Source organism: Dipodomys ordii, unplaced genomic scaffold, assembly GCF_000151885.1.
Source record: "Dipodomys ordii isolate 6190 unplaced genomic scaffold, Dord_2.0 Scaffold36, whole genome shotgun sequence".
NCBI classification, from domain to species: Eukaryota; Metazoa; Chordata; class Mammalia; order Rodentia; family Heteromyidae; genus Dipodomys; species Dipodomys ordii.
In genome coordinates, this window is record NW_012267252.1 from 14,198,446 (window position 1) to 14,211,717 (window position 13,272).

General features: G+C 43.4%; 1 protein-coding gene across 2 annotated transcripts in view; it reads left to right on the forward strand.

The window, feature by feature from the left end:
- The window catches only part of Casp7 (caspase 7, apoptosis-related cysteine peptidase), a 30,709-nt gene that overhangs the window by 539 nt on the left and 16,898 nt on the right, over positions 1–13,272 (forward strand). Inside the window, exons 1-3 of one of the 2 annotated variants that reach the window (XM_013017872.1) lie at positions 207–273; positions 2,582–2,586; positions 5,623–5,732. In XM_013017872.1, the coding sequence (XP_012873326.1) occupies positions 5,623–5,732 (110 nt within the window). In that variant the 5' untranslated portion in view covers positions 207–273; positions 2,582–2,586. Of the gene's footprint in view, positions 1–206; positions 274–2,581; positions 2,587–5,622; positions 5,733–13,272 lie in introns of those variants that run through there. The other variant, XM_013017871.1, reaches the window with a different exon arrangement.

The window sequence follows — 13,272 nt, forward strand, 5'->3', positions numbered from 1 at the left end:
GCGTCCCCGCGGTCCGCGGCGGCGGCGGCTCCGACGGCGGCGGAGACGACTTAGGAGAGGACCCTCCGCGCCCTCCCCCGCTGCTCCGTCCAGCCGCCACCCCCTCACCTGGCCTGGGGGTCCTGGCCACCCGCACCTGGCCTGGGGTCCTGGCCACCGCACCTTCCAGAATGTGGCCGGGAAAGTGTGTGTGTGTGGGGGGGGGAGTCCTTGGGTACTGCGGGCCACCACGAGGCCTCAGGATTCCGTCCCGTTCTCGGCCCACCATCTCTTGTCTAGCAAGCGGACTAGCAAGGGACTCCGTCCCTCCTCCCTCTCTCTACCTCTCTCCCCTCCCTTCTCCTCCAGCTCCTCTCTCTCTCTCTCTCTCTCTCTCTCTCTCTCTCTCTCTCTCTCTCTCTCTCTCTGTCTGTCTCTCTCTGTCTCTCTCTGTCTGTGTTAGATGGGGAGGTTGGTGATCCTGGCTGACTTGGTGTATACCTGAAGGGAGAGGGTCTGGCTAGGTGCACGGCAGGGCCAAGTTAAGGCTAAGTATGCTTGAGCCACTTTCATTGTATCTTTGCTGCAGGTAGCTTGGGCAGGTGACAAACAGGCAGGTAACGCTTGGTCTGTGGACTCTTGACTCCTGCTGACTTGGCCACCTTTCACCCTCCCATTTAGCGTCCTGGTTTTATGGTGAAGTAAAATTGTTCTCAGGTGGGTTGCGCCCAGGCCTTTTCCCTTGAACTACTGGGCGGCTTGATGTAGCCTTGACCTTCACATACTTGCAGGCTGTTTCCTCCTCCTGACTGCCAGCCTGGGTTTACAGTCCACCTTGGACAAGCACCTGTGAACTGTGGTTTGGAGGCAGATGGTTACTTCAGCTCTTCCAAGAAATTGAAGTTTATTCCGGGAGATAGGTAAAGTGTCCTGATGGTGCCATGAACCTCCTGTGTGTCCAGCCCCCTTTCCCCTACCAGGGACTACAAGGTTGGGCAGAGGTTATCAGAACTTTTTTTTCTCTTTGAGAAAAAAGAATATATGTCTTTATTTGGGCAAGAAGTGAGGTGTAGATTTGTGATGTCAGTGTGTTTCCCCTGAATAAAGAAAAACAAGTTCAGACAATAGCTGGGAAGTGATTTCCTACCAAGCACTGTAACTCAACTGTGGAAGTCTATTAAGTATGTTTACAAATAAGCACTAGTCACTTTTAATCTTTACAAAAGATGTTTACATTTTTTGGTAGAACTCAGGTCTTAGTTCAGGATTTTGTGTTTGCTTAGCAGATTCTCTACTACTTGAGCCATGTTCCAGATACAGCTGAATTTAGATACTTAGATGGCTGGCTCCAGGACTTTTCTCCTGCTTCATGTTTATTTGATCCGTGGGTGGGGGGAGGGAGAGGGGAGAAGGGTGTTGGTATTGGGGCTTGAACTCAGGGATTTGTGCTTTCAGTTAGCTTTCAGCTTGCTTGGTCATGGCTAATGCTCCCCCACTTGAGCCACACATTCTGTCCAGTCTTCCCTTTAACCTCTGGATCTCATCTTCCTGAATAGCTATGATTAAAGGTGTGAGCCACCAGAGCATACCTGGTTTTCTTGGCAGGATGGTGAGGATGAAATTAAGAGTCAAATTCAAGTTCTGACCAGGATGCAGTGACCTTACAGGTCAGACACTTTTACTAGTTACCACCCTGGGCCCCTTGGATGTTTGAAAACATCAAGCACAGCCCAGTAGGAATAAGGAAGTAAGTGAATGGTTAGCTTAACAGATTTAGGAGTCAAGTTCACTACCACTGACTTAGGTGGTTATAGGAAGGCTTCCTGCCACCCCAAAGAGCATGCAGCATTAACCCAGACAGATTCTGTTTCCCTCAGACAGAAGTCCTCATGGTTGATTTATGGAGAGAAAGCCTCCCACCACTGAGCCATAAAAATCAGCCTAATTTTATATCTCAGTAAGTGCAGATGGGGTCTTTAAGTTGACCTTTCTTCAATGGGACATTCAGATGTTTGATGACTACACATTGCTCTACCTGCCTCATACCCTCTCTGTTTCCCCTTCCAGATCTCAGGGAAGGTGTTTCATTTCTGAAAACTTTGATTACTTTGGGGCTCCTTGAGGTCCCCTATATGGCATGATCAGTTGCCCCCAGTACTTGTCCCATAGTTACAGTTTGATTTTTGTGCCATATTTTGTCAAGATCTGTGCCCTAGCATGGCAGGATCAGGTTACTTTGCTTGCAGGTGTATACCTGGCCCCTAGCAAAGGCTTGGGGCATTGGACTTCCGGGAAATAGTCATTGAATGAAGAAGACTTTCCAAAACTCTAAGATATTCCAACAATGTTAAAAACAAACATTTGATTTTCATAGAGCCATTAGGCTTGAAGTTCTCCTAAAAAAAAAAAAACAACTGGGCTCCAGTGGCTCCCACTTGTAATCCTAGCTACTCAGGAGGCTGAGATTTCAGGGTCTGAGGATTGTTAGACTCTTATCTCCAATTAACCACCCCAGAAGTGGAGCTGTGGCTCAAGTGATAGAGTACTAGCCTTGAGCAGAAAAACTCAGGGACACCTGCCAGACCTTGAGTTCAAGCCCCAGGACTGGTGCATGTACATACACACACACACACACACACAAAACCCCACAACACTGTTTAGATATCACTGACATCCTAGCTACTCAGGAGGCTCAGAGTTGAGGGTCATGGTTTAAAGCCAGCCATGAGCAGACAAATCTGTGAGACTCTTAAACTGCAGTTAACCAGTAAAAAGCCAGAGGTGGACATGCGGCTAAAGTGATAGAGTGCCAGTCTTGAGCAAAAAACCAATTGGGAGCCAGTACACACACACACACATATACACATACATACAAAAGAGATATAATTGACATATAGAGAGCTGTGCATATTTAATATATACATCTTAAATATAAATGTATATATACCTGTAAAATATCACTACCACATATCTGTTACCTCTTAAAGTGTCTTATGGTTCTCTTTATTATTATTGGGGAGTAGGGAAGAACATTTAACATAGTTAAGTGTTAATATACAGTATGCTAGCCATAGGCATGTGCTATTAAGAAGATCTCCAGAATGTATTTATAACTGAAATTTTGACCCCTTCGACTATCACTCCTCCATTTTCCTCTCCCAGTGTTGTTTTTGTGGCCAGTGTTCTATGGCATGATGAAGGCCGGAACCTTCTCTTCTGCTGTGATACATACACATCCTGTGTGTCTTTAGTGATCACTTTGTTTTTATCATCACACATCCTACATTAATTTTAGCAAGAAGGGCCAAGATTTGCTGCTAATTGAAGTTAGAGTCTTTCTTTTTTTCTGGTAGATTTTGTAATACTTGTACTTTAGAAAATACTCAAGTAAATGGTTAGCTGATTGCAATCCTCTTTGAAAGGTAAGGCAGTCTCTTTGAAGGAGATAGAAGGAAAATGGCTATGGGTGGGTGGTCTGCATGCCTGGTCTTATACTTCTCCATAGATGGGGTTATCTGTAGTTTGTGGGGGGAAAACATTTTGGGGCCTAATATGAAAAAAAGATCTTCCTCCCAGTTAGAATACGTTGGTGGTGGCAACAAGAGGGGTTTGTGATATACAGAAACGAGATGACCCTGTGACTTCTCATAGCCACTGTGGAGATGTGGCCTCTGGCCCCTCTTCCTTTTTGATTCTCTTGCCAGTGCCTGCCTCTCCCTTAGGTGAGCTGGAATGGCTACAAGTCCATGGACTTGCTTTCACAGACAAGCTTTTCTGAGCTAGATTCCTGCTTCTATACTTCCAAAACTCACGACTTGTGCTGTGGGGCTCAAGATGTTCTGTAAAATAGATGCCTTCTTAGCTGGACTCAGGTGGCTCACGATGGTAATCCTAGCTATTTGGGAAGAGGCTTAGCTCTGAAGATCACTGTTTGAAGGCAGTCCAGGCAGGCAAGTCAAGAGAGATTCTTTTTTTTTTTTAATTAATTTATTTATTTTTTATTTGTGAACATACTATACAGAGGGGTTACAATTACATGGGCAGGATAATGTGTACATTTCGTACCAAGCATTGCAGCCTCCTCCTTTGGTTTACCCTTCACATCCCTTCCCAGCCTCCCCCCCCCCCCCAATCCCAACCCTTCTTCTCCCCCCCCCCTTCCCCCCCCCCTGGACCGAGACATGTATTTTAATGTTTTTTCTTTCATGCATGTATTTCTAACGCATTTATAAGACTATCTCTTTGTTGCTTTGTATGTCCCTCCCCCACAGTATAACCCCTGTTTTCACTATATTTGATGTCAGTATAACTTGTGGAGGAGATGGGGAAAAAACAGTTGTTTAAGGATACAGGTGGACCTGATGCAACAACGAGAAGTATAAGTTGTCATGTCCAAAACGAGCTTTCAAGAGAGATTCTTATCACCACTTAACCAGCAAAAAGCCAGAAGTGGAGGTGTGGCTCAAATGGTAGAGTACTAACTGGAAGAAATAAAGCTAAGAAAAGAATGTGAGGCCCTGAGTTCAAATACCAGTACTGGTGCACACGCGTGTGCGCACACACACACACACACAGATGCCTTATTTTCTATCCTCTTTGAAACCCTAGCGTGTGTACAGAACTACACCTTTTCATCTGTGGCTTCTGAGAGATGTCTCTTAGGTAGAAATTGGAGCGATTTCACTTTGCTGCTGAAAGAAGATTCCTGACTCCTGCACGAGGAAAGAAACAGGTTTTAGTTTGTAAGAAATGATTTGAATATTAGCTCTCTTTGGGCCAGCTGAATCATGTTCAGCTAAATTCTGTCCTATTTGAATATTCACTTTTCCTAGCCTTTTACTTAGTTAATACTCATTCAGTAAATACCCCTGTGAGCCCAATGTTTCTACCATATAAGATGAATTTACATTTTGCAGAAGCCAAGTGTTTTTCACTGTGCCAGTACACAAGATGAATTGAGGGCTAGGTTGGAAATGGACAACAGCCAGGTTGTAAATATTCTTGACTGTGCCCTTAATACTTCACCCTGCTTTTAGAGAAGACATGGACTTCGATGAAGTTACATGAATGGCCCTGGTTGTGTTCCAGTAGAACCTTAGTCACCAAAAAAAAGGTGATGGGCCACAGTTTGCGACAACTTTTCTTTCAGGAACCTACAGATAATGAGAACCTGCTGAAGGTTCCTGAGCAGGAAAATCCTGTAATGGCAGTCCATTTTAGAGGAACCATTTCTAAAGTCAACTGAAACAGAAAGAGTGCTCAGTGAAAGCTTGCTACTCCTTTCGAGTTATGTTTGAGCCACTCAAGCCAGGGATGACATCCAAGGATTTAGGGAGAACTTTCTGGTTGTTACTTTGACAGAGCTTCCAGAGCCTAATACACACACTGCACATTTCACAGATTTGTGGGTGCTGAGTTAGAAGCTCCATGAAGCCTTTGCTTTCTGCACTGCTACATGGATACTCATTCTCTGGCATGAGGTTATGTTTGGCTCTCACATATTTAAATATATTAGTGGGGTAGAAACTCTAGAACTTAAATACAGAAGGCTTATCCATGTTGATATGTTAATAGCATTTAAAAGCATCACGAAGCCAGCAGTGCCACTGAATTCCATCTTTGTGGTTTGCTTTTCCTTCTTAGATGGCAGATGACCAGGACCACATGGAGAAACAGGCAGCCGGGGATTCTGTGAGTCCAGATGCAGTTGATGCAAAGCCAGACCGGTCCTCATTTGTAGCAAAACTGTTAAGGTAAGTTTACTTCCGATGTCGATCTCAGCCTGCCACACCTCTGTCGTCTCCACTCACCCCTGAAAAGGCAGCATTGGGGGATGGAGGCCTCTACAGGACCTTGCCAGCTGAAAAATGACTGCACTGGATTCCCAGTGTACGTCCTCTGGGCTCTAGGACAAGCTGAGGAGTGGGGGAACCATACTGTGTGGATCTTCTGCCCATAAGCTGTGTGTCCAGGGACAGTTTCCAGGAATGAGGGCTATTTTCATCAGAGATGACTAGCAGAGCAAAGCTGGGGCCTGCTGCCACCACTTGGGACTAAGCTTGGCTAGAATGCAGAATAAAGAGGTGTTAGGATGACCAGCTTCCACCTACACCTTCAGACACATCTCACAGGTGTATGATGACAACAGCATCTCTTGTCAACTGGCTCCCACCTTTCCCTTTCTGGAGTCTGCAGTAACTGGTTTGGGATGCCCCCTCACAGACCACCAGAGACCACGATCAATGCAAACAGCAAAGAGTCGTTTATTGCAAGCTCGAGCTTGGTCCTCTGCGCACTCAGTAACCGGTGACGCTAAGAGGTCCTGAGCACAAAATTAGCATAGCTTTTATAGTATTAAACAAATTCACAAGTTCAGGGGGTTTTCACACAAGCAAGTTCATAAGTTCATGGGGTTTAAGTCCACCCTGACTGCACTTCCCTTTTTCTGATGGAACAGTGGGCAACTGTTCTGTTCCTTAAGGGTGGACAGGGTTGGTGGCAACCTGCGGTTTTTCCGAGAATTATTTTTCTCTTTGGCAGCACAGCTTTCCTTGGGGGTTTACTCTGAGGGCAGCACAGCTCAGGGGGCTTGATCTTAAAATGGAGTTACTTTAGCTCTTCAGAGTTCACTTCTACAGTTCCCGATTTTATAGTCCAAGCCTGTAATCCTAGCTACTTAGGCCGAGCTCTGAGGATTGAGGTTTGAAAGCCAGCTAGGGCACAGGTATGTGAAAGGTCCTTATCTTCAATTAATCAGCAACAAAACAGAAGTGGAGATATGGTTCAAGTGGTAGAGTGCTAGCCTTGAGTAAAAAAGCTGAGAGAATGTGGGCCTGAGTTTAAAAAAACATTCACAATTTTACATTTAATAATTATTATGGCTTCATTTATTAAACTTCGATATGCCAGCTTGGAATTACTATATTTTGTCCACATAATCCCAGGACATGGCTCTCTTGTTATCAAGATTTGACTTGGAGGGAAACAGAAGTGTTAAGAGGCTTAATAGCTTGCTGATGACTGTCAAAAAAATCAAAGAGCTGAGATCAGACTTTAAACAGCACCAGCATCACATTTCATGTAAGGATTCATCCTTTCTATTTAAAAAGAAGAGGGCTACAGAGGTATAGAGGAACCTTGTACCTCCCCTTAACCTTGACCAGCCATGGCTGGGCAGTGAATGAGTTTCCTGACAGGAAGCAGTAGTCATCCCTGGGTCAGAAGCATTAGACTTCACCATACAATAGTCCCAGCCCTCTCTTTATCCACAGTTTTGCTTTTTGAGTTTCCAGTTACCCATGGGCTACTATGACTTAAAAATATTACATGGAAAATTCTAGAAATAATTCATAGGTTTTGAACCGCAGATGATTCTGAGGAGTATGATGAACTCTTTGACCATCTGGCTTTGTCCCATCCAGGATGTGAAGCATTGTCTGTCTAAGTTCATTACTAGCTGTCTCAGTTTATGGCAGCATCTGTCCAGGTATGGCAAAGCTTATGCCCAGGTCACCTGTACCTTATGTAATTATGGCCCCAAAGTGTAAAATGATAAGGCTAGAGAAGTCATGCAATACTTCTTTAAATGAGAAACTAATGAAGATAGAGAAAAATCTTGTGCTCCGGTATAAGAACAGATCATCTATCTGTGAAATTGGGAAGAAGAGGAAACAATTTTTGCTAGGTGTGCTGTCACAATCTCACCCTCCCTAAGCTTGTCCTCCGTGTGTGTGTGTGTGTGTGTGTGTGTGTGTGTGTGTGTGTGTGTGTGTGTGTGTGTGATAATTGCTTTGTTGCAATGGAAAGGCATGAGGTCAGATCATAGATGGGCTTTCAGACAGCCATTGGAGTCTGGGATCTTGTGCCCCACAGGTAAGAAGGCACCACTGTCCATCCTCAGACATGCCCACCCAGGAGAGACACAGCAGTAAATAAAAGTAGAGATTGGAGAGTGCTCCCTAGCAGTGCTTCAGAGAGGAAGAGTTGATAGCAAGAGGCAGTCTAGTTCCCTGCAAACATTCCCCCCTCCCATGCAAAAGAGAAGAAACCCTGGGGCCATGTTTTCACAGACAAGATTTGGAATAGGGGGAGGGATTCTAACACATGGAACTTGAATTCAATTGGTTGCCATTGAGGGTCAAGAATATCCAATGAAATGACCCAAAAATGTAGCTCTAACTCCTGGGCATGTTCACAAACCAAGAGGTAAATTGGTTCAGGCTGATACCACACCATGTAGAGCCAAGTTTCTTAGAGCACAGGCCTCCAATTTCTTGACGTAGAACTAAGCCCAGCCTTGTATAGTTACATGCATAGTGGCATCAGAATTTTTAAAGATACTTTCAAATAATATAATAATATTTTCATTTTTTCCCATTCTTTTGTGAGTATTTAGGTTAAGTAAATGGCTTCTCAGTGAAAGAGAAAGTTATTATTTGGCAATCATTTCAAGAAGTTTAGTAAAATCAGAAACAATATAAAGGAATGCTGTGTTGTAAACACTGACATTTAAAACTCATTTCTTTAAATATATCCAGTGATGGAAATCCATTACCCATTAAAAAAAGCCATGACATTACCTGACTTATGAAACTGTAATCCTTCTATATATCATCTTATACTAACAATTTTAAAAAAGACATGAAAGCTTTTAATGAACAACCAGATTTTTTTAGAGGGGGATTTGAACTCTGATGTCTCATGTCTTCACTTAGCTTTTTTTGATCAAGGCTGGTGCTCTGCCACTTGAGTCACACCTTACCCTTTTGCTAGCTAATTGGAGCTAAGAGTCTCATGGATTTGTCAATCTGGATGAGCTTCAAACTATGATCCTTAGATCTCAGCCTTCTGAATAGCCAGAATTACAGGGATTAGTCTTGGCATCTAACTAACAACAAGAATTTCCATGATTTTTACATCCATAAACTGTTTTTTCTTCCCATTTTATACCCCCTTACAGTTTATTCTGATACAATAGATTTAGTTGGGTTTATTGTTCACTTCATTATACAACTATGAATATATATGAAGGCATTCTTTCAGATATCAATAATGTTATAAGAAACTTCTTAGACAAAGTTTCTATTTCAGTTATTATTAATTCATAGTTGATCTAAGCAAATATAGAATTATGAAATTAGAATTATGAAATTCATTACTCATCAAAATAATTCTTAAGTAGAAACAATTCCATTGGGTGGGTTTTCAAAAAGTTTCCCAATAATTGAACAAATAACCCTGATTGCTGGAATAAGAAAAAGTTAAAAATATTGTTTCTTTTCCCTACTTTTTGTGTTTAGAGACAAAAGCACTGAAAAATATAAAGGCACAGAAACACTTATGGGATGGTAGGAATTTTGTTATGGTAATATCACTTAAGTCTTGAAGTTTTTCTGAGCTCTGTGCCACAAACGACAACTCAGTTAAGTGCTTCTTCCATGAAGTTGAAAGTAAAGATTTGGAACTTTCCAGGCACCCATGACTCACAGTGTAATCCTTAGCTACTCAGAAGGCTAAGATCTGAGGATTCTGCTTCAAAGCCAGTCTGGACAGAAAAGTATATGAGATGCAAAAGACCACAAGTGGAGGTATGACTCAAGTGGTAGAGCACCAGCCTTGAGGGAAAAAACTAAGGGAAAGGGCCCAGGCCCTGAGTTTTAAGCCCTGACACTGACATTGAAAAAAATAAAAAGGTAGTACCTGAATTGCAAAAGGAGTGTTGTTCGACCTTTGGAATTTTGTATTGTTTTGTTTTAGTTTCTGGAAAGTACCCGGAAAAGACAGTACCAAAATCCCCACCCCTCTCAAATTGTTGCCTGTTCTCCTTTTACTTAGAGGCAAACAGGTGTAACTTAAACTATTCCCCCCCAAAAGATCATTAAAGAAGCATGAGTCATTCTTAATTTGTATATCAAAATCTTGCAGCTGCCACTGTAGGGCATACATTTATGGGAACTGCTGTATTATGTATTTGGCAAAGTCAGCTTGCCAGATAGGTTACTCCCATCCCCCACCAGACTTGGTTCCTGTCGAAAGGTCTCGTACCATTTTCAACTTCAATAAATGTCTTATTAGGTGTCTTGCGACAATCATCATGTTTCACAATTCTAAAATCTAGTTCTTGGATGGATGGACGGATGGATAGATGGAAGGAACGATGGGAGGGAGGGAAGGAGGACCTGGGGAAAGAAAGAATACCAAATCCAGCCCTATTGTTGATTGCTCTCACAGAACTCTAGCACTACAGGGATAAAATCTTCTAGAACTGGGGCTGGGAAGGTGGCTCAGTGGTAGAGCGCTTGCCTTGCATGCATGAGGCCCTGGGTTCAATTCCTCAGCACCACGTAAACAAAAAGAAAAAAAGCTGGAAGTGGCGCTGTGGCTCCAGTGGTAGAGCACTAGCCTTGAGCTGAAGAGCTGAGGGACAGCGCCCAGGCCCAGAGTTCAGGCCCCACAACCGGACCCCCCAAAAAAAAATCTTCTAGAACTATCAAGGGAAAAAGGAAACAAGTCCATTAAATGAAATCTGTCATCCTCATTCATCCTACAAGGCCTGGATCTCTGTATATTCAATACTTTTCAGTATTTAACTGGATTTGGAATTGCAAGTACACCTCACCCCCTACCCCCCACCCCGCCTATTTCTAACACCAGACCTCACTCTCCTCAGACTGTTGTCTACCTGGAAGAGTTACCACAGTCTCTGATCCCAAGAACCTTACAAATATGGCAGTTTACTTGACTTTTTGGTAGATGATGTAGGTGAAGATCTGGTAGGTGAGTCTGCTTTCCTTTCATTCAGTTGAGAAAGAGAAAGTGAATGGGAAGTGGGGTCTCAGAAGCACTTTTAAGACAAAAACACACAAATGGAAGCTAGGGATCTAACCATTTATTTGTTCCTTTGAGACTGTTGGTTGTATGCAGCCTTTGGGAATCTTGGAGAGCCTTGCTTGAAGACCACAGCCCTAAGCCCTAGTTTGCCTAATGAGGCTCATGTATGCCCCTGCCTTTGGAAACTCTGTTTGCAGGAAGGTAAATACACTTGGCTCATGAGTGTCCTGGCTCACTCTACCTTTCCTCTAGCAGGACTGGTGTTGACATCAGATTTCATGTTATCAAAATAAGGACGCAGTATCCTTACAAAAAAAATTAAACTAAATGTCATTTTCTGAAGCTCTTAGTTTAGTTGCATGATATGTAAGGCAAGATTGATGAATTATTAAACAGTATTGAGCTGTAATGAATGCCAGTTAAAGATTTTATCCTTCTAGGTTGTAAAATATTGTTTATTTTCTCTAACTTCTTTAAGCTTCTGATGCTGTAATTGAATTCAATAATACATTAATCACCTGCCAGGAGGAAGGCAATTTAAATATAATTCCATTAGGATTTGTGGCTTAGCCTTAAAATTTAGACTTTCCTTCTTTTTTCGTTTTTACTCAAAAGTTTTTCATCTGCTGAAGTACCACCAGCTTTAAAGTCAGTCACTTGAGATGCCATTTTTTGATCAGCAATTCATTGTTTCTTTTATTCATTGGATAGTCCTTGAGTAAGCAGGAGTGGGTAAAGTCCTTTACACTGAGTAGGGACTGTGATTGATTAGTGGCTGAGCTGGGATTCCAATCCTCTCCATTTGCTTTTCAAAGGGAGCTGTCAGCCTCAACTCCCAGGCTCTGTGTTGGGGGGGGGGGTGGGCAGCAATGAACCACTAGCATTTATGTGAGAGAAAAGAAAGGCAGAAGTGGACAGGTGATGGAGGCCATTCGGAATCACCCCTAAGGACTGCAGAAGTCCTTACCGGGAAGGGCCGCCAGCTGGGGCTGCCCTCCCAGGTGATGATGGGTTTGATAAAGTAGGACTTTGGAAGTAGGAACAACTGGGTTTTGTGTCCAGGTAGAAGGAGAGACTGAAGAAGAGGGGATGAGGAAATGGCACCTGGGCCTGTCTGTATACCACTAGAGGTAATGCATTTAGTGTGGTCAAAGCAGAGAGAAGAAGGGTCCCGTGTCACACGCAGCCCCTTGGCCCGTACTACACCCTTCACTTTAACCTCCAAGAGTTCTAACCAGGATCTTTTAGGTTGCTGAAGTGGAACCCCTTGGGGTGGCCTGAACGCAGGAGTTTGATTGTATCCTATACAACTGGGAGCTGCAGGGATCACTTCCCAATCCTTCTCTGTCTTAGGTCATTATGCATCCCCTCATCAGAAGCCTGGGTGGCACCCGGGAGTGTGGCTGGCACCTCTGGATGTCAGGCATCTTCCCCCTGGGTCCATCCTAGTCCCTTATCTGAGGTGCTCAGGGTTATCATCAGTGAGTCATTCATGCCTCTCACCTGTCCCTAATTAAAGACCAGACTGCTGGCCTGCCCTCTCCTGGAACATCAGGGATTCTAGCAAACTGAAAGAAACCCTCTTTCCAGGGAAGGGACTCTGGCCCCAGGTCCACAACCTCAGACTGTCTTGTCTTTTGCCTCACGGCCACTAGATGGCAGAACCACATCGTTTTATTCCAGTGCATGAACTGCATAATTGAGGTGGCTCTTTCTAAAAAATAATGTGTATGAAAATGGTTTTCTGATTTCCTGGTTATGAAAAAAGCATGTAGAAACACAAAATAGAACAAAAGAAAATTACTCAAGGTAATTTAAAATGAATAAAGTAGGCTTTAAAACAACTATTTAGAGGAAATTAGTAGATGGGGCAATCAGAGAGGAAATCAGTCTGCAATCAGTACGAACCACATTTTATAGCACAAAGTCTTGTGCCCACTAGACCCTAAAGAGACATCTCTTTCTTCTCTTCTCTCCCTCCTTCCCCTCTCTGTCCCTCTCCCTCTCTCTCTTCCTCTTTCCTTTCCCTCGCTTCCTCTCTTTCTCTTGTAGTACCGGGGATTTTGATTCAGGCCTTAGGATTGTTAAGCAAGCTCTATCACTTGAGCCATATCCTAGCCCTTTACTTTTCATTTCCTTTTTAGGTAAGATTTCCCTGGGCTGGTTTTGAATCTTGATCTCATATCTCAGCCTCTTGAACAACAACGATCACAGATGTACAGCAAACTACAATATAAAAGTAGCTGTGGACTATCTACAGTTTTCACCCACTGTCCAGGAACATAAAGTCAAGTTTCTCCTGAATGCCTACAGAAAATAATCACTGATTGCCTAGGAAAGAGAAGGAAGGAATTGGGGGAAGATTCGGAAGTTGAGTTGTCAAAGAAAGGACAGAGGGGGCGCTAGAGGACAGGCAGCGTGTAAGGGCCACAGCAGGGATAGAAATGAGGGTCCAGACAGGCT